The 23,001-nt window shown below is 39.1% G+C and overlaps 1 protein-coding gene across 5 annotated transcripts in view; it reads right to left on the bottom strand.

Moving 5' to 3' along the window:
* LOC126458140 (microtubule-associated protein futsch) overlaps nt 1–23,001 on the bottom strand; it is a 272,339-nt gene that overhangs the window by 53,876 nt on the left and 195,462 nt on the right. For all 5 annotated transcript variants that reach the window (XM_050094989.1, XM_050094992.1, XM_050094993.1 and 2 more), the window contains 2 exons: nt 17,298–20,579; nt 10,433–10,586 (listed from right to left, as the gene is read on the bottom strand). In XM_050094989.1, the coding sequence (XP_049950946.1) occupies nt 10,433–10,586; nt 17,298–20,579 (3,436 nt within the window). The remainder of the gene's footprint in view (nt 1–10,432; nt 10,587–17,297; nt 20,580–23,001) is intronic.

Genomic DNA, 23,001 nt, shown 5'->3' with positions numbered 1-23,001 from the left:
GATAGTTTTTGTACAAGCTGTAGGGAGTCTTCTGCTCCCTGCATTTTGCCCGTGCTACATTCAAAATTTCAAAGGGTACGTCTCAGTCAACACTGCCGACAGCTTTTTCTAAATCTGCAAATTCTATATCTGTAGGTTTATCTTTCTTCAGTTTATCTTATAAGTCAGAAGATCAGTATTGCCTTCTGTGTTTCTATATTTCTCCAGAATCCAAATTAATTCCCCAGGTCAGCTTTTATAAGTAGATTCATTTTTCTGCAGATAATCAGGTTTTGCACCCATGACTTGTTAAACTGATGGTTTCATAATATTCACACTTGTTGATACCTGTGCAATTTGGTGGTATAATTATTACATGCTTCTTGAGGTCTGCGAACTTTGCTTGTCTCAAACACTTCATACCTTCTGCAACAGTTTTGTAATGATGTAATCGTCTTCTATTCTAGGTGACTGGATTCAAATAAGGTCTCTCAGTGCTCTGTCAAATCCTTCTCATAATAGTGAGATGGCGGGGACAGCTACATTCACTTTCCCTTCCCTTTCCATAATACTATATTGAACTTTCTTTTGTTTTACAGCCCTTTATACAATGAAGTGCCAAAGAAACTGGTACAGGCATGCATATTCAAATACGGAGATATGTAAACAGGCACAATATGCTGCTGCGATCGGCAATGTCTATATAAGACAACAAGTCTCTTCTGCAATTGTTAGATTGGTTAATGCTGCTACAATGGCAGGTTATCATGATTTAAGTGAGTTTGAACATGGTGTTACTGTCAGCGCATGAGCGAGTATACCATGAATATCAGGAATCCGGTAAAACATCAAATCTCCAACATCGCTGTGGCCGGAAAAAGATCCTGCAAGAACAGGACCAATGATGACTGAAGAGAATCATTCAACATGACAGAAGTGCAACCCTTTCGCAAACTGCTGCAGACTTCAATGCTGGGCCATCAACAAGTGTCAGAATGCGGCATGCGAACCATTCAATGAAACATCATCAATATGGGTTCTCAGAGCTGAAGGCCCACTCATGTACCCTTGACAACTGCAAGACACAAAGGTTTATGCCTTGCCAGGGACCATCAATACCAACATAGGACAGTTGATGACTGGAAACACGTTGCCTGGTCGGATGAGTTACTGTTTCAAATTGCGTCGGGCAGATGGACGTGTATGGGTATGCAGACAACCTCATGAATCCATGGGACCTGCATGTCAACAGGGAACTGTTCAAGATGGTGGAGGCTCTGTAATAGTGTGGTGCATGAACAGTTGGAGTGATATGAGACCCCTGATACACCTAGATACGACTCTGACAGGTGACACATATGTAAGCATCCTGTCTGATCACTTACATCCATTTATGTACATTGTGCATTACCAAGGACTTGCGACACTCCGTACGTCCAGAATTGCTAAAGAGCAGTTCCAGGAACACTCTTCTGAGTTTAAACACTTCCGCTGGCTATACTCCCCAGACACGAACATTATTGAGTGTATCTGGGATGCCTTGCAACATGCTGTTCACAAGAGATCTCCATCCCCTCGTACCCTTACGGATTTATGGACAGCCCTGCAGGATTCATGGTGTCAGTTACCTCCAGCACTACTTCAGACGGTTGAGTCCATGCCACGTCGTTTAGCAGCACTTCTGCATGCTTGCGTGGGCCCAACAAGATATTAGGCAGGTGTACTAGTTTCTTTGGCTTTTCAGTGTATATTTTCTAAACCTTTCAGCCTTCCATTCTTTGCTTAGTACTATCTTGTCTTCAGAGCTTTTGACATTAATATAGCTGCTTCTCTTTTCTCCCAAGATTTATTTAATTTTCCTATATGTGGCCTCTACACATATTCCATCGTCAACCAACCTTCAACAGTTTTGTATTTCTCCACTAGCCATTCATGCTTTGCCATTTTGTAGTTCATCTCAACCTCAGTTTCTAGACATCTGTATTTCCTTTTGACCGCTGTGTTTCCTCCATTTTATATTTTCATCTTTTTGCCTTGTGGTTCCTGTGCTGTTTTCACTATATCATCTCTCAAAGGTACCCACATATCTTCTACTGTATTTCTCTTTACACCAAATTCAGCCAGCTATTCATTGCCTAACGCTCCCTCTGATACTGTCAACCACCTCGAGATACCATCTCCTTATTTTCCTACCTTTGTGCAATTGCTACACACTAGAACCAAAGTTTGTTTCTTCTGATTGACAACATATTTTGAGTAGTCCCCACCTGTAGAAATGAATGGAGGAATATTCTTCCTCTGGAATATTTTACCCTCTGGGATGTCACATCCTCATTAAACCAAACAGTTGAACAGCATGCCTTCGAGAAACATAATGGCTGGAGTTTTCCCTTGCCTTCATCTGTGCACACCACTAGGTATCAAGCACAGCAAAGAATTGTTCATTAAGGTTAGAAGGCCAAATCAGTTATTCATCTACATTGTTTCACCAATAATTATTGAAAATGTTGATGCTGACCTTCAGGAATCATATGTTCATCTGGCCCCTCCATGGCTAGACTTCAGATATGTTGTACCTACAATACGGCTATCTGCATGACTAGGCTTACAAGATACCCCACCACTACAGGGTCAGTGGTGTGAGGATTATAATCCTGAGTTCCTGGATGAATGACCCTACAATTTGGAATAACTGTTAGTGATCTCAAAAGAATAATTCACTGGAGAAAGTGATAAAATTACAAGGAGACGCAAGGCTAGCCACCTCTTAGATCTTGAACTATATAATGTGATCTCTGATCACAGTGCTTGCTCAAGTCCATTTCTTTGTTCTTAAAGGTTGGCCACCTTAGTTGCATGTGGCCTGCTGAGGTGTGCACTTTTGTTTGCTAGTCAGCTGTCAACTGTGTGTCGTATGCAGACCACTGTACTTCATGTGTCCTTGCCATCTCTCTTCTGTTCAACGTCGCATGCAGTCTCCATGAACTATGGGTGAAGAGAAAGTGCTTTGTTGTCAGGCATGGAAGATTGTGTGCCACATTACAAAATTTATGTTGGGTAAGGCAGATAAGGGTGTAAAAATACCAGTAAAATGTCTAATATGTTTAAATAAGGGAAAGACAACCAATCACCTATAGCAGATCTATGCATGGACCCAGTAAAACATAACAGCATACACCCTATGTTTCGAGCACTAGCTTTTTTCTATCATGGGAGAGTGCATTTGGATGTCTCTGTGGTTGTGTGTTGGTTGGTTTAAAAGGGGGGAAAGGGATCAAACTACTTGGATACCAGTCCCTTCTTCATTTTAGTGTTGGTATCACCTATGCTATGTTACCCACTAAATTTGTTTGGCGAGATTTCCTTCTTACTGTGCGTGTTAGGACTTATATATTCCTTTCATCTTCATTTATGTGATGATTTCTTATTTTCAGTGCTCTAGTCACATAGTACAGATTTTGAACTTTTGTATTTGGCAAATTACTCATCATACAAATACAACCTTTTAATATTATCATTTGCAGGCTCACTAACTGTAGCTTGGAAGTTCTGTGAGACATGCATTTGTGTGAAGGCTTCAGCTCTGCTACTGCATGGAGGCCATCTGCCCTACTGTGCCATCTGAGCAGCTGTGGTCAATTTATTTTGTACGCACTGTGCCTTCACAAGGCAAAATTCCATTAACACTGAGAGACACATTTAAAAGAGAGAATATTACACTTCTAGCTTTCAGACCCATTAGTTCTTTCCTCACAGAGGGAAAAGAGGGATAACAGGTATGTGAGAAAAGTAATAGACTGACAACACTGTGAGAAATCTGGCAATGCTATGTTGTTCTATTGCTTAGACCAGTGTGATCATCTCTTACAGACATTCAGCCCGAGTTTTAGCTCTGTGCATCTATCACGTGATTTTTGAGAGTGCCATGAATGAAGTGCTTTTGTTGTGTGTTACGAAAATGGAACAGCCGAGTTTAGAGCAACATTGTGCAACCAAGTTTTGTGTTATACTTGAGGAATCCACGAATTTGACTTTTGAAAAGTTGAAACAGATCTATGGGGAACATTCCTTATCAAAAGTGCAAGTTTTTCACTGGCACAAATCATTCTTGGAAGCCTGAGAACACGTTGAACATGAACTTCACTCAGGGAGACCTTCAACTTCAAAAACTGATGAAAATGTTGAATGTGTGCATGCTCTTTTAAGATCAGACAGACATTTAACATGAAGGATGACGGGTGACTTGTTGAACATTTTCACTGTACATCAAATTTTGACTGAAGATTTGCACATGCCAAAGGTTTGTGCAGAAATGGCACCGAAAAATCTCACAACTGACCAGAAGGACAATCGAAGAAACGTGTACTGATCTTCTTGAGGGGACTGCCAATGACTATGAATGGTTTAGTCATGTGATCACAGGTCATGTGTCCTGGGTTTTTGAGCACTAACCTGAGACAAAGCAGCAAAGTGAGGGGTAGCAAAATGAGACATCATCTCAGCTGAAAAAAGCTTGAATGAGCAAATCAAAGTCCAAAACGAGGCTGATTTGCTTTTTTGACAGTAAGGGTATTGTGCATAAAGAATTTTTTCCTCCAGGACAAACTGCCAACCACGTGTTTCACAAAGGTGTCTTTGAAAGTCTTACGGAAAGGGTGAACGGAGTGAGACCAGTCACTGCAGACAAGTGGATGCTGCATCATGGCAATACCACATGTCAAATGGTTAATTCCATCATGTAATTTTTTTTATCTCACAAGACATTCCTGTTGTTCCACAGCCCCCCTATTCACCTGCTCCGAGTCTTGTAACTCTTTTCTTTTCCCAAAATAAAAAATGTCTTAAAAGGAAATCATTTTGGGACTCTGTAGAACATTCAAAAGAATGTGACCAACATGTTAAAGGCTCTACCAGTTAAAGCATTTCAGAGTGGCTACCAAGACTGGGAACAACAGATTTGCTATTCAATTATTTTTTTCCCAGAAGTAAGGTACTGAAATAATGATATCATACACCTTTCAGGACTGAAGTAATGTTAAAACAGACATTTATCATCTGTTCATGGATTTTATGAGCTAGGTCACTTTTATGAATGTAATAGTTGTATTATGACATCGTAGCAAGCCTAATACATATTTGTCATACATGTTATTAGCATTAAGGTAAATCGACAGCTAATCATGAACGTTAATAATTCTTGGGTGCAGGTACTATTAAACTTTGTTTCCACTCAGTAGGATACATACCATTAATTAGAGAGAAATAGTAGATGCCTAGAAGAATTGGAATAATAATTCTGACATTTTTAAATCTTGGTCGTACTCAATCCATTGACAATGATAAAGGTATTCTGGCTAGTGAAATTACAGGTCATGCAAGCACCATAGTGGATGTAGATTTCTGAGATCATACTCTTTAAAATGGAGATGTGTTCAACCTTAGAAACATTTGCAATACATGATCACAAGCCTTGATCACTAAATCTTATTACTGTGTTACTATATTTTACTTTTACTTTACATAATTAGGCACAGAAGACTGTGAGCACCTACAAGGCTCTTCTTCCACTGGATTCTGTTTTGTGCCTTCTTTCTGCCGCCAATCAACCTTTATGCCAATCTGCAGCAGGCCCTCATGGATTCTGCCTCTCCACCTTTTCTTTGGTCTTCTTAGTGGTCTCCCTTATCAGGGAGCAAAATCTGTGGATTTTAAATGCCATCGGCATTTATCCATCTGAGCAACATATCCCAACCATACAAGCTGCCTGCCTACAATGTTAGATCTATAGTGCATTTCATCCAGCTCACAATTATGCCAGATCCTCCATTCTCCAGTGATCTCATCTTGTATTGGACTATAGATCTTCCTTAAGACTCATCACTCAAAAATGATAAGATTATTTAAGTCTTTCTTCCGTACACTCTTAAGTTTCACAACCGTATAGCCCTCCTGTTTGGATCAGTGTTTTGTACAGCTGCAGTTTGAAATTCCTTGAGAGACTTCACAATTTAAAAAGCTGACTCAGGCTGAAGTGTGATTGGTTTGTGGCTTGGATCCTTGCTTTGATTTCTGCCTCACAAGATGTGTTCTCTGAACGGATTACCCCCAGATATTTAAAATTGTGAACCCTTCCGCATGATCACATTCCCACTACCAGAGGCCGAAATGGGTCTCTTGAACAGGCATGTGTCCTGTTCATTATCAAATACCCAGTCTTTGATTCATTCACAAGGATACCGATTCTGCTCGCTGCCATCTCCACCTGCCACTCATCTGCATCAGTTCTTCCTTAGATCTGGACAACAAGACCACATCATCGGCAAATGCGAACTGTGTGATTTTCTCATCCTCTACCTTGATCCCCTTGACATTCTTATGGAAAGCTTTCCTCATTATCTTTTCAAGTGCCAAGATGAACAATATTGGTGACACATCCATCTCCTTGTCTCAACCCTGTGTTTGTGTATGAGCTCTCCGCGACTTGATTCCAGAGCTTCACTTTGCCTTTGGAATCAGTCAGATGAACAGTTATCTAAGGATGATGAGTTTCTTGGATATTCCAAACTTGGTAAGGCAATTCATCAGGATCTCCCAGTGGATGCACTCATAAGACTTCTTAAAATCTTTAAAATCTTTGCAGATCTTTGCCATAATCTCACTTCTTCTCAGTGAGCTGTCACTGCACACAGAAGCTGTAGACAGGTGAACGCCGCCCCCCCCCCCCCCCCCAACCCGATATTCACTGATAACTACTTCTGCAAATGGCTGGATTTTATCCAGAATGCAGCAGTTGGACACATTCAGGAGGGCATGTCCTCTGTAGTTGGTGTAGTCCATTTTGTCACCTTTCTTGTATATACAGCTGATTACTGCTATATTTCTGTCCTCTGGAATCTCCTACAAAATCCAGATCCTCTCGACTAGATGGTGATTTTTCTACTGAAAAGTCTCTCCTCTCCTCTCTGCCTGGAATCTATATTCTCCTGCACATTTGTTGTTCTTCAGCTTGACTGTATGATTTCTTACATCCTTCAGTGTAGGTACTGGATACTCTAAATATACAATGTCACGAGGTTGAAATTCAACAGATCTTTAGGTTCATCACAGCTTAGGAATCCCTGAAGCATTGTTTCCATCTCTCACCAATGTTGGAGTCAAATATGGTCCCATTATTGTCCTTTTGACAGCTCTGGTATCCCTTACTAAGGGAGATAACTTTATGGTACATCTTTTGCAACACTTTCCCCAAGAAAACTTGTTGAACATCCTCTATCATTCCTTTGATATACATTCTCTTTGTTCTCCTCAAGGTTGCTTGGGTAGTTCTCCATACCTCTTTAAAATGTCCTTTCCCTTGTGCAAAATCTGCACCTTGTAGCTTCTCTTCTCTTGGCTAATGCCTTAACGCACTTGTCCCCAAATCAAATATTCTTGCCCCTGATCCTCTTCTTGATGACCACATCTGCAACCTCTTTTACTCCATCCTTGATTTCTTTCCACACTTCTTCTGGGTTCTTTTGTAAATCCTCTTTCTACACAATTTCAAAGCACCTGCTGAGCTGGAGCTGAAATACATGTTTCTTTGTAGTATCTTTGAGTGCATTGACATGGTGGCCGATTGCTTTCTTAAGAATGTTACTAACTCTGGTTGTGGGCTGTACTTGTAGCCAACTTCTTACTAGGAAGAGGTTCCTCCCAGTCTCTGCACTCTGTGCAGTCTTTACATCCATCACCCAGTTCTTTGCTTTGATGTCAGTTGCAATGTCATCTGTCTGATTAACTGTTTTCCCATCTGGTGACACTGAAGTTCTTTTATGCATACTCATCTGTAGGAAATTTGTGCTGTTGATGAACATTCCCTACAGCATTGCAAAAGTTATGAGCCTAATGCCATTGTTGTTGCAGAGTTCACATAAACTGTGTCTCCCATTTGTTAAATGGAATAAGTCATCTCTTTACACTTCAGCGTTTATATCACTCAGTAGGACTTTACAACTGCTACTGCTGAAGGTGTCTGTGACTACATCCAGTTTCACACAGAATTCATCTAACACTTGGAATGTGCTTTCTTCTGTGGGTGCATGGCAGTTCACAAATGACATTTTTGCATATTTTTATGTCTTTGTTCACTGATGAAAATCCAGATACATCAGCAGCTAGAGCCTTACTTGCACAAAATCGAATGCCCAACTAGTGTCCAATCTCACTTCTTCCGTTAAAGACCAGATGGCGGATACCAATATCCTCCGAATGAACTTCTGTATAGCAACTAAATCTATCTTATATCTTACCATACCCTTGACTAGACTGACTCAGGCACCTGTTTATACAAACACCAAATATTCCATGTTCCAAATCGTGTACCTTGTTCTTACATTTTTCATCTATTTTGTAGTCTGTTTACTGTTAACAAGTCATTTGTTACAAGGCAGTAACCCATTGCCAACCACCAACCTGGAGAACTACAGTTCTCGATTTTGGGATAAACGTCCCCAAGATGAATTGCTTTCTCTACAGCTGTCAAGGTTCATTTCCCCTTTTCTTAAAAGGGGTCAAGAACAGGAAGTGGGAAGACAGGGTGTTGTGAGACACACTCCATCTGGTTCACTGATTAAGACCAGTCTGACTTGGGAGCACTGCCAGTAGCTATGCTACTGCTGGCATAGCCATTAGTGTTATATGAACATGCAAATCTCTCTGTCCACAAGGACAATGCTATTTTAAGACTGTATCTCCTGGAGAGTTTGTGTTAATATATTGTATACCAGAAGTGTGAGGTTTTGTATGTAAGCAATTTAGACAAGAAGAGAAGAATGTCAAAAATTAGATGGGCATAACAAATAACTAAAGAGGCGGTACTGAATCAAACTGAAGAATGATGAGCTTTGTGGCACAACTCGACTGAAAAAAGGTAACAGTTGACAGGACACATACTGAATAATCATGGAATCATCTATTTGGTAATGAAGGGAAGTGTGTGGGGGGATAAAAATTGTAAAGGGAAACCAATGCTTGAATACAGTAAACAGAATCAAATGGGATGTACATTGTAGTAGATATGCAGAGATGTAGAGGCTTTCACAGGATAGACTAGGATGGAGAGCTGCATCAAATCATTCTTCAAATCAAACACCACTACCACTACCACAACAACAACCAACAACATAAAAGGGAACTCAAGTCTGATGTGATATTCTCTGTCTAGCAAGTGTGGTGGTATATGTTACTATTCCAGGTAGCAACCTGCCCCGCTTCATTTCTACTATGCCAATGAAAGATGGTTGTGTAGAAACCTTGATTTGTGGTAATAGTTATAGAGAAAAGTTCGCATACTGTGCATGCAATCTGATTTATGCACAGATACAAAATGCAAATATAAGCACAAAACAGCTATAAGGCGCGACAGAGGGTAAGTGTTCTGCTGGTGAGAAGGAGCCATTTACACTTTGACATTGTGACTTGGAGGTGCCATGGGCCTCAAAGATGAAGTAGTCATGATGACAAGGGCTGTGGCTGGAGAGAGGGGGCGGGGGGGGGGGGGGGGGGGGGGATTAGAATACTGTGTGGAATTAATTCGTTAAGTACTTACTTACTTTTTGATTTTGTGATACAAATGATCCGTCTGGTGATAAGTTTGGTTATTAAGAGCTTAAATGTGAATCTATAATTGATGCAGTGGAAGTGTTATGGGGAGTGTTAACTACAGAAGGATTTTAACAAGATGATGTTACATGATTTCGTAGCTAGTGAGTAGCAAACGTAATTTTCCTTTATCACAGCGCCTTCCTTCAGACAGTGAAGAAGTTCGATTTAGCTATGAGTGGCACTACGTAGCAGGATCATAACTTCAAGGAGTGTCAAGTGCAGAAAGAAAAGATTTAAAGGTAAAGGTAATTATGAACATATGATTGACAGAACACATTCAAAGAATCTGCACCCTTTTTTAAGTACTCTCCAGGCGTGCATATCAGCAGTAAAATTCCATAAGAATGAACTAATTATGTTTTTAGCAAAGAATTAATAATTTTGAGTATTAGCAAATCTAGTTGATTTTGTGTTTCTGATTGTAAGATTATGCAAATTTATTCTGAATAAGATCTGTTTTTATAATGTAGAAGCACCTACATCAAATGGTGAATGGAGGTGAAAGTTGTCATATCCTGACAGTGTCTCCAACAACAAAAGCACCAACAACAACAAATCTAACAATAATCACACTTATTACCATGCAACTGCAGCTTCTCTCACAAAATCATTAAAGTAAAAACAACAAACAGTTTTGAAATTGCACCATACTGTAGGCCTCCCTGTGAAAAGAAATTATTTAAAACTTCAAGTCATTCCTGAAGCAGAATTTACTGCCATGCCCTTCACAGGCAGTATGCAGAGTAAGGATGCAGCCATAGACCAACGAATTTCACAACAATAGTATGATTACAATACAGTTTGTTACCTGCATTATGCCGAAGTTCTGCAATTTCTTGTTTGTGCTGCCAATTTATTTTTTCTATTTCCAATTGCAGTGCTTTTATGGTTGCCTTTTCATCTCCTGCATTGCTAAATTCACGCAATATCTCTTGAAGTGTATTACAGCAGAAGTTCGCTATCTAAAACAGTAAAAATGATAACTGCTAGAAACCAATGCAAATTCAAAAACATTTTTAATATATTACAAATTTCTGACATCACTGATACTGGTGTGAAATGATAATATTTCATAAGAAATGTACCATATTTACTAAGAACAAGCAAAACTCTGAATATAACAAAGTTCACTCTTCACTGAAAGAATGTTTTGCTACAAAGGATTAAAAATTAGTGGGAAGTCAGCAACAACTGACAGTGATCTATGTGACAATTGAAACAATTTAGCTGCAATTTGCATGAAAGGGGTATGAGATGAAGCAGCCATCTGGATGCACTTTATTAACTTTTATGATGTCTTGACCACATTTTTTTTTATTATTATTATTCCCAAAATCAACTTATGTGTTTTGACATTTCACCTTTTTCAAAGAGAATGAAATACAACACAAAACATGTATAGGAAGATACAAAAATATGTTACATTTCACTATTGCTTAGAGACATTGCATAATGAGTACAATATGGCTTTCCAGTATAGCTGACAAATTCAAACGTTTACTGTAATGCTGAAAGAATTTTATACACTCCACAGGAGTCAACTGTTCCAATTTGTTGAGGAAGTCAGTGACAGCTTTTCTTCACTTTTCATCTCTAACAGTTTTTATAGGTGAGGAAAGCAAGGTCAAGACTGCATTGTGCATGCTCAAACACTTAGTGGCCCAAATACAAAGCAAAAGTTGAATTTTTCCAACCGAGGATTGTGATGGATGAGAACAATTATCCTACTGGAAAGTGGAACAGTAAGTTTCTGATTTCAGTTCTTGGGACATGTAGCATTCAATCCCAAAATACTTTCCATGGGCTGTTAATTGGTTTTATTATTATTATTATTATTATTATTATTATTGATGTTGTTGTTGTTATATAAGAGAGTTTGGAATTAATATTCGATAGACCAGTATTAGCTTTCTGTGAGGCCCTTGTCTCATCACTAGTTACGATATTATCCAAACACTACTCGCATGGCTCCAAAAATGAGTAAGAAAATTTAGGGCAGTTCTTATAATATTTTTGTAATCATTTAAGTCACCTATATGATTCATAACATTACCAGTAGAGAAGATTGATACTAAAAAATCCATTTTTTAGGAAACGAGATAGTTGATCACAAACTTCTGCTCCATAATGAAATTTGATCTACCTTTGTTGAACATTGCTTGCTGTTAGGTGCTTGATTGTGTAATTGATACAAGAAACAAAGTGAGAGACAATACATGAATATCAGTGAGTGCATATATTTTGTGTGTTATTTTTCAACATGAATGGGGTGACATCACTAAACTGCTTGAAGTACTTAAACTTCAAAATTTCAGTTTTTGAAGAAATGATCAACAAAGTATCCTAAACTGTTAACTTACAAATATACACTCTAATTCAAAAAATTTCCAATTTTTTTTTTTTTTCCCCCAGACTGTAAGGATTAATATAATTTCATTAGAAAATCATGCACCCCATATTTGTCTTCAGTTGAATATAACATTTTCTGATGTAAATTTCGACTAGCTAGATATCTATTTGTTGAAACAATGCACAAACCATTCAATTATGTTACTGTACTAGAGGGCAAGCGCGTGCAATCTGTGTTTACAATAATCACATACAATACGTACATTTTTGGACATGTTATGACATTATGTTCTGCCTAGAAGACATTGAATGTGCTAAAACAATACAAAACTTCTGAAGATCAATTTATTTGTTGAAATTGGTAAAGCAAAACAAATATATCTGTGCAACTGACAACTGAATCTTATTTTGAAAATATACACTACAGTTGCTGCAAAAATAGCAGCTATGAAAAATATAAAATCCCTTCCTGCATTGTTCAGTTATGTCAAATACATCTCACTGATTTTCTTGATGCTTTCTGCATTTTGCACATAGTCAGTATGAGTACTTGTAGTTGAAAGTCCTAGTGTCATGGTACAATAATTTATTTATCATTAGGATGAGATTATTTTATAAATGGCAACATGCCAAACAAAATGTCATCTTTATGGCAGCTACATTCTTGAGGTAGTAGAGTACAAATGCTAATTTCATCTGAATGGTTTAAAATGATTTGTTGAATTAGAATATTTCAATATGTTCAAACTGAAATCCTCTTGAGATGGAAGGAGTTTGTGTGTATTAAATGCATACAAAATAGTAATTTTTTATGGGGGTGACACTAAACTATTGGACCATAATTTGAGGCATAAAGCTACTATTTCAGTAACGAATTTATAGTATATGGCAGATGTTCAGTTACTAGAAAAATAAAGCTATTTAGCTCAGCAACAAATGCTCCACATATAATTGGTGATGAAAGCATCAGAAAATCAGCTTACTTTACGTATTTCCATTCTTTGGGGCAATTCCACAGACACACAAAAGTATTCATTGAACAGAAGCCTGCTGTAAGGATAATACCTGGTGTCCATTCTCAAACTTCATGCAGGCAGCTGTTTGAAAAATATAAATACTTATAACAACCTCACAATACCTTTACTCTCTCTTATGAAGTATGCTGTGAAGAATTATGCATTACTTGAAAATAATAGTAGTATTCGTAAATATAACAGCAAGAACAAAAATAACCTCCACCGTCCACAACGTAACCCTATACTAGTACAGAAAGTAATGAAGTATAAAGCCATAAACATATTTGACCACTTCCCTTTCAAACTAACAGTTCTGACAAGTAATGAAAGTTTTAAAAACAAAAAGAAATCATTTCTACTTGACGACAACTTCTACGCCATAGATGAACCAATAATATTTAAAATTTGTGTTACACTTATCAAATTTTGTTGTAGATGAAGATTTGAGAAGTCTTATTATGTAAAGGACCAGTATGTAGTCAAATTTTCTCAAAGAAAGAGTATCACTGGACAGCTTAGGATTTGTATCCAGAATGAATCTTTCACTCTGCAGTGAAGTGTGCATTTTTGAATCAAAACTTTGAAACACTCCATTAGATGTGCCTGCATGTTCAGTCAATAAGAGCATTATGAAAGGCAAAGATTGAGGTCTGGTTCAGTACCCAGTTTAAATCTGCCCTTCCCTTTTGCCACAGAGCACTGTGCTTGTCACTGTCAATCTCACCTCCACCTACACCAACATCAGGAATGCCCACAGTTTTGCTGTCATCAAACAGCACCACTTCCAATGTCTGGGTGACAACAAACCAAATTACCTCCTTCCTGGTGACTACAACTAATTATTTTCTTATTCATAACTACTTTTCCTTTAAAGATATAACTGAATTACAAATTTAAATTAGTAAAGGTATGGGCACGGTATCATTACTTACTGTCCTGTTCATGGGTACTTAGTAAGAAGCCTGCTAGTAAACCATCACCACAGTCAGACTGATTGATGATACCCTATTTATATGGATCCAGGGTACACTACCTTATCTTTATTACCTTAAGAGCCTCGACTCCCTGACCCATTCATTTCCCCATGACCCTCCTGGATCTAACCTCAATGATGACTCCATAAGAAGATGTGTATATATTAAACCTACTTATCAACAAAAATGCCTTCTTTCTGACAGTTGTTACCCAGTCCACACCAAAAGTCTCTCTCAGTCAATGTAGCCATACACGACTGTCACATCTGACGTGGCAAGCAGTCTCATGCAATGCAAAAATGTTTCAGTAGCCTTTACAGTTTGACTCTATCTATCCCACCCCATCTAGAAACAATTCTTCAATGTCTTCTCTTCAAATATATGCAATATTCATCACAGGTCTGTAGAGCAGCCATTAGGAGCACACAGCCTTACTCAGTACCAGCCAGAAATGGAACAGCTACCTCTTACCATGCTCTGAAATGAGATATATCTTCGTTACTATCCTCCTATGCTTTCTTTTTTAGGTATCAAAGAACTATTGGAAAATTACTCTTATTTTGTTTGAACAATGGAAAGTTCAAATTAGAATATCAACAATTTGCCACTCCCAATCTCACACCCTTGCCACAGTAATCATATCCTTATGGAAGACCCAAGTGCAAGACCTGACCAATCCACCCAACCAGCATTTCCTATTCCGTCCTGTCACAGGCTTATCCTAAGCATTCAGAGGCCGGGCCATCTGTGAAAGCATCCATGTTGTGTACTAGCCATGCTGCAATCATTGCTCAGCTTTTTATGTGGTATAACAACCAACCAGCTATCCACCAAGATGAATGGCCAGGGTCAAGTTGACCACCCTGTTGCACAACATGCAGCTGAACATAACATGCTTGATTTCAATGGCTGCTACACAACACAACCCATGCCCTCTGGAACCTCCACTCCACTATCAGCTTTTCCGCAGATGGGAGTTATTCTTACAACACATTCTCAGCTCCCGAATTCATCCAAGCCTCAATGCACAGTAACCTACTATCCCCACATGCTCCACTCAACAGTTTCTGCCCCCTCTGTCCTATCACCTCCCAACACATGTCCCCTCACCCTCATTGTGCACTGCTCTCTGCCAATGCACCCTCTGCTCCTCTCCTTTCCACTTCCTCTCTTTTTACCTCCCTCCCTCCCCCACACCTCCCAATGCTGCACCAGACAGCCTTGTCTGCCACTTCTAGTCCCGCACACTCTGCCAGGCAGTATCATTTCCCCTTCCCCTATTAGTACACTGATATCCATCCCCAAGCCCTCCTCCATTACAGATTATTGCTCCCGTTTGACGCATTTCGGTTTCAGTCTGGCCTGAGCAGCCAGAGATAGTGGTCATAAGTGTGTGAGGTATGCTTCATTGAGTGAATGCGTGTGTTTTGTTTTCTTTTGTGATGACTGCTTAGGCCGAAAGCTTAATGTGTAGCAGTCTTTTCATTGTGCCTGTCCGCAACTCAATGTGTCATTTTCTTATGTTTAATTTATAAATAAATGGATGGTTGACTCGGGCAATTAAGATATTTTTATGGAGAGTAACTTAACATTGGCTTCACACAAGTTTGATGTTAGAATTATGGCAAACTTAAAACTCCCATCCAAACTGAAGTTTAATGTATGACATGAATGACAAACTACATGACTTTCCAGCTTTTATCTGCACCACAAGCCCACATAATAACTGGCGAGGCAGGGACATAGTTCAAGGATGATAAATAAACTTAAGTTAATATACAGCATGATTCAAAAGTATTTGTATACGCTTCATGGGTGTAATGTAAGCATCAAAATAAGAATAAAACTTTAAATAACGTATGGTCTGAAATTGCTTTATTTCAGAGTTATGCAATAGAGTAGGGATCACAAGTACAACACAAAATTAATTCTTCTCAGAAAGCAACAACATGAAGGAACCCAAAATTCAACTCAACCACACATACTGTATGTTTACCTTGGAAAAATTTAAAAACGATGTCCATGTAGATGAAGACTGTAACATGGTTGACTTCCTACTTCTCCTGGAATATGGAGGCTATGTTCATCTCATTCTGCACAGCTATTTTCAGTTCACTGCTGTAGTTGTGCTACATTCCCAATTGCAACACCATACACCAGCTCCTTGAGACAGACCCAAAGATAGAAGTCCAGGGGTTAATATCTGGAGAGCTGGTAAGCCAAGCATCTGTTGCTGCATGACCTGTGCACTTATCAGGCTAAGCAGCTTTGAGATATTCTCTTACCTCCCAAATGAAATGTGCAATGGCACCTTTGACAAAGCAACAACAGTTGATACGCACGTGAACACGATGCACCGACAGTCTGTACTGGCGCATTATATGATGCCTACCACAAATGACATTATGCACCATACGTCGGAAATACAGCAGTTTCAGACAAAACTTCATTTAACATTTGACTTTTATTTGACCCACACGCATGAAGCATGTACAGTTATTTTTGAATCACTCTGTATAGTAGTAAAGGACACACACACACACACACACACACACACACACACACACACACACACACACACCTTAATATCTGGAGAGTTGGTAAGCCAAGCATCTGGTGCTGCATGACCTGTGCACTTATCAGGCTAAGCAGCTTTGAGATATTCTCTTACCTCCCAAATGAAATGTGCAATGGCACCTTTGACAAAGCAACAACAGTTGATACGCACGTGAACACGATGCACCGACAGTCTGTACTGGCGCATTATATGATGCCTACCACAAATGACATTATGCATCATACGTCGGAAATACAGCAGTTTCAGACAAAACTTCATTTAACATTTGACTTTTATTTGACCCACACGCATTAAGCGTGTACAGTTATTTTTGAATCACTCTGTATAGTAGTAAAGGACACACACACACACACACACACACACACACACACACACACACACACACCTGTGCACCTACATTGTGCCAGATGGACACACAGAGCTAGAATTGCAGTTTGGTAGATGGACTGGAATAGGTGTAATGTTGTATGGGATGACAAGCAGTTGGAGGTAGCTAGTGGCTCTGAGGGAGGCAGCATGTGTGCAGGCTAGTTGTACAGGAGGGGTGGTGGCAGGTGCACAGGAGCTAGGCACGCAGCACACAGGTACCAAGCCAGCGAGGTAAACACATGATGAAGATCATATGCAGGTGTGGATTGGGATGACATGACAGGACAGAGGAAGGGCAAATTGTTAGGCAGAGGGTGTTAATATTTAGACACATTTATGTGGAGAAAATATGCCAATAAGTATTACCATGAGGTACTGTCATCTCACCTTTTCAGCATGCTTGTGAAATTCCGCAGTATTGGGACCTGCATCAGAAGTGGCACACGGAAGATAGGATTGATTGTTGCCCAATACAGGTGAACTTCTATATCGGGCATCTAAGGAGTCATCCATGCTATTTTCAACTACATTATTGTTCTGTCCATGCTCTGCTCTGCTATTAGGAAGCAGAATTACACTCTCAGGAGTTGCACGTCCTGGTATGTCAAGAGCTGATGCTTGTTTACTGTACTTTATTCCTACCAACACAGTTTTGCATGTATTAAGATTTTTAGTTGTTGCATCAGAACTAATATCTGATGGAGACCTATTAGAGAGAGACTTTTGGGATGTATCTTGCATACACTGTTCCAGTTGCTCACTAACATCTGATGTAGACCTATTCGAGACAGACTTTGGGGACGCATCTTGTGTACATTGTTCCAGTTGCTCATCTGGAGCATTACTTGATTCCACCATTTGCAATGGCTGTTTTGCCTGTTTAGTTACACTTTCTTCTGCCGCCTCGTTTTCACTTTGTATATCCTCATCACTTTCATGTTCACACACCATTTCAAAAGGTAAGAGAATATCGTCAGTGGCTTTGACTAGTTCTACACTTTTAGCACTGGTTTTGTTTGTATTTATTGTACTTGTGTTACTTTCATCTGGTTCAATATTTCCTACATTCTCAGAAGCTCGGTACTTGTCTGTAGCAGTAATATTTACTTCTTTTTGTTCTTCACATACTAAACTTCTGGATAACTGTGACACTGAAAGTATATTTGTGTTTTTATTAACAGTAACACATGTATTCTGAATCTCAGGCTGGTTTAAGGCTTCTGTTTCACGAGGGTTTTCGTCACCAGATGTGTGTGTCTCATCCGAGATCTTTACATCGGAAGCAGGTTCAATGTCAGACTTATTTTCTTCCTTGAATTTAGTGGTCATGGCCGCTTCTGTTGCTTTCCTCTTCACACACATAACACTCACATCACGGATACGAATTCCTGAAGGTCTAACGGAAACATCTGGAATTTTATTTTCATCAGCATTGTCAAAGAATAGTTTTGAGGTCTCTTTCTTAGATTCAGGGGAATGTCTCACATTTGCAGACATTTTTACCACAATATGTTCATCAGAGGTGTCTGGGCTGTCATCTGCTTCATAGTCTGTCAAATTTTCCCACTGTTGCTCAGGAACTGATTTCACTACTGATATTTCTGGCAAAGCACTACTCTCTAAAATAGTTGTGCCTTTGTCAACTCCAGAATCTGAATTGTTACATAAAGATAGTTGACCATTTTCACTAATGTTCTCTCTTTCTTTTCCCCCAACTCTGTTCACATCTTCAGATGAGAAAACAAAAAATTTAGCACTTGGAATTGTTGGTTCATTTTTTCCTTTTCGGCCTTCTTCTTGTCCCTCTTCCTCTTCCTCCTCCTTTTCCTCTTTCTGCTCCTTTTTGTCTTCTTCACATTTCTCTTCTTCCTTCTTTTCTTCTTCTTCTTCTTCTTCTTCTTCACACTTCTCTTCCTCTTCCTTTTCCTCTTCTTCACACTTTTCTATAATCAAGGTGTCAGATTCCACATTCTTATTGTGCTGAAATTTTTCAGTGCCCAATTTGTCTGCTGTGATTGTTACTTCCTCTGTGGTGCGCCTACTGTAACCATGTTCAGGAACTGCATCTGAGGCAGTTACAGTAATGCAAAGTACAGATCCATCTTTTGCTGGTTCTTTACTACTGGAAACTTTTATGGAATCTTTGTCTGACAGCAAAATTAATTTTTCATCTGAATACTCACTTTCTTTACTGTATATGTCATTCAGACCATCAACTGCATCATTTCTGGGTGTAAAATCTACTATATCAGCATTGCTGCAATATGGGGACTGTTGATTGAAATTCTCCTCTTTCAGCGAGCCTTCTTCATCAGCATCCTTATGTTTTTCTAATGTCCGTTTCTTTGCTGGATCCACTATAACAACATCTGGATGGGATGACTCTTCCACACTCAGTTCTGCAGATAGTTCGTTAGTGGTAGTTTTTAGTTCAGTGATGCTGTCCAACTGCTTTACTAGTGGGGCAAGGGAAATTACATTTGAGCTGTTTTCTGTGCATGCATCTGAATTTTCTAGCAGTTCTGTTTTTACATTCTGTTCCAGTAGCACATGCTTATTTTCCAGAGATATTTCAGAAGATGTTTTCATTTCATCATTTATATTAACAGATGAAACTGACACAATAACACTCTTTGGAATATTCGCTATTACACTTGAGTCATTTGGTATTTCACTATTACATGACTGCCTTTCAGTGGTCAAACCTAACTCTCCACTGTCCAAAGAGTTTGAAGTAACTGATTCATTTTCAGGCACCTTCAGCTCTGAATGAGCTGGCACAGAACACAATACACGTTCTTGTACTGCACCAGAGTATTCCTTATCCAGCAACTCACTGTCAGTATTTGATTCGGGTTTGTCAAGAACAGGAGAGTTTTCATTTTTCGTTGTTTCCTTCTGCAGTGGTCCATTCTCATCAGGTTGGCTGCTTTCACCTTTGGTTCCAATTTTTAATTCTTTTGGTAACAGTTCCTTCAAATCTTTACCTTTGTTCGGTGAATCTACTGAGGAGAGAAAATCTGTTATTTGTTCATTATTGAATGCAGTATCATCTGCACCAGAAGTAATATTAACATCTGATATTTCACAAACTCTTCCACTAATTTTCAATTGGCTGTCAGAGGTTCCATTTGGCACCACCTTTGAGCAGCTGTCTCCATCAGACTTTACCAAATTTTGTGGTTGCAAACAGTCTCGAAGCAGAGAACTACTGTTGTCAGAAATATTTTGAGTTTCTGTAACTGGTCTTTCCACTTCTGGTTCTGGTATATCACATGTTGGTTCTAAGCTCATCAGCTTTTTCTGTAGAATGTCAACTATACCGGACTTACCAAATGACTTTGAAGCTTCATTTATAACATGTTCACCGGATTCATTGACTACATTTCTTTCACATTTTGTCCTTTTAGAGGGTATTTCTACACTTGTCTCACTGTCCTCTATGTCACTTTCTGTAAGTTTTATCTGTGCTGCTTCTTCCTCAAATTTAGACCATTCTATCAAGGATGCCCTACCTACTGAATTATCTGTAGTTAAACCATCCAGCTCTTCTGTGGTTTGTCTTCTGTCTATGCTTGGTGTTTTACTCCTCTTTTGTTTTGGAGGTTTCAGTTGGTGAGTAACTCCTTGGAGTTCATAACTGATAGCTAGTGGATCACCGTTGTTTCCCTGAAAGAAAAGAATAAAGTTTTTAAGATCTACAGTAATAAATACAAACTAAATAAATTATTAGCAAGAACTTCTGTCACAGTACTTTACTTGGGGAGACAAGTAGCCTGTTTAAACAGAAAACTGGAGCAAAAATGTAATCAAATAAGCAAATTTGCATTATAAGGTGACACACTGCTCTTCGAGCTGTATAACATGAAGAGGAACAAATGAAAATGAGGAAAGGCAACTCACTTATCTACAGCCGACTGATTTGTGCTACACACACACACACACACACACACACACACACACACACACACACACACAGCTCAGAAACTAATCTCACATTCACACAAAAAGCCAAATGCACTGACACATGGCTGCAGCCCTACTCCTTTCTGACTGGAAAGCTGTACCCAGGAATTGGCCTAGAGTGTTCTGTAAGCCACTTTTTCTTGGACAAAGTACATTTCTTTAGGTTTCTTCAAATTACTGTAACCCGTCGTCTTTTGTTTTGTTCTTCAATTTTTATTGTTTCATTACCAGTTTTGAACTGTCTAGAGATTTATCATCACATAGTACATGAATTACTAGGAGGTTTGAAACCAGTAATGTAATAGCATAATTTAAAAAACAAAACGACAGGCAACTGGTTGCTGTAATTTCAAGAAACCTTTATTCATCACAGTTGCAGTGATACTCATCGATAATAGATAAAAGTTTTATATTTCTTTAGGATTTTTTCAGTCAATCTAAGCCTGGCATTTGCCTTTCTTGCAAATCAGGTTTGCTTTAAATGCTCACAGTTATGGTCATGAGAGTTAGTTACCATTGAGATTGGACATAGTGAGTTGTTGTTAGTCAAGAGCGCCTTTAAGGCAACAAAGAGGCCATTATCAACATCTCACTGAGTTTGAACGAGGTCATGTAATAGGGCTACGAGAAGCTGGATGCTCTTCTGCAATACTGCAGGAAGACTTGGCAGGAATGTAGCCACTGTACATGAGGGAATTGGTGTACAGCTCTCGAGCATCACACTGCATCTGCACCAGCAATCTGAGCAGCTGTTGGCACCAAAGTGACAGAACACACGGTTACAAATTCTTTACTTCAAGCCAGAAACCCTGTAGCGTACATTCCACTAACACCAAACCACCACCACTTGTGACTTCAGCGGTGTCAAGCAATACCTCTTTGGAGGACACCTTGGAGGTCTGTTGTTTTTTCTGATGAAAGCTGGTTCTGCCTGGGTGCTACTGAAGACCATGTGTTGATCCGAAGGAGTTCAGTTGAGGGCCTGCAACCAACTTGTCTATGTGCTAGACACACCGGACCAATACCTGGAGTTATAGTCTGGGGTGCGACTTTGTATGATAGCAGGAGCACACTCGTGATTATCCCGTGCACAGATCTGTATGTCTATTGGTGATCTGACCTCTTATGCTGCCGTGCAAGAATAGCATTCCAGGGACACTATATGTGTCAAACTGTCCAATTACAGCCACAGAGCACTCCAGGGGTTCTTTCACAACAGGATAACATTCACCCACACACCGCTGTTGTAATCCAATATGCTCTACAGAGTGTTGACATCTTGACTTGGCCTACACAATCACCAGATCTGTCGCAAATTGAGCACATCATCAGGTGGCAACTCCAGTGTCACTCACAAACAGCATTAAACATCCCTGTATTGACCTTGCAAGTGTGATAGCCTTGTAACTCCATTGCACAAACCAACATCTAGCATCTACAAAAAAGAATGTGTGCATGTCTGCATTCAACACTGTGGCGGTTGCACCAGTTATTAATGCACCCCAGCATTTCACATTTGCAATAGTTTATCTCATGCTTACATTAATCTGAGATCTTGCAATGTTAATCACTTAAATATGTTAGCCAGATAAATGTATTCCTGAAATTTCATTAGTCTATATTAATTATTTCTCGGTGTTGCAATTTTTTTCTACCAATGTATTACTGTGTTCTTACTTAGGAGATACTCACATTACAGAAAATACTTTTATGTTGCAACAGTCTAAGAAAATACAACATTACAATTTGAAAACATAGTACCATATTTACACAATTACTATTTTCGTGTTACTTCAGAGTTCACAAAATGATATATAAATTATAATAAGAAAAATTTAAGAACTGGGAGGAGAGTTCCATCTTAATGATGATTTCAGACCTTCATGCTCTGCAGCTGTTATCTGCATGCATAAGTAACTTCACAGATTGCTTTATGGAGAATAAGTATGAGTGGACTGCTCAACAACTTGCAATGCAGTGTGGTTAGTCAAAGAATGCAACTATCCCAAACAAGAGTATTACAACTAGTGACACAATGACATACTGAATGCCAAGTGATGATACTAACTGCAGACTTGTTAGTTGAATAGATATACGGTAACTATGTAAGCCAGTGACATTGATC

Source organism: Schistocerca serialis, chromosome 2 (genome assembly GCF_023864345.2).
Source record: "Schistocerca serialis cubense isolate TAMUIC-IGC-003099 chromosome 2, iqSchSeri2.2, whole genome shotgun sequence".
Lineage (NCBI taxonomy): Eukaryota > Metazoa > Arthropoda > Insecta > Orthoptera > Acrididae > Schistocerca > Schistocerca serialis.
Note: the sequence above shows the minus strand (reverse complement) of the source record. Positions and strands in the feature narration are given on the sequence as shown.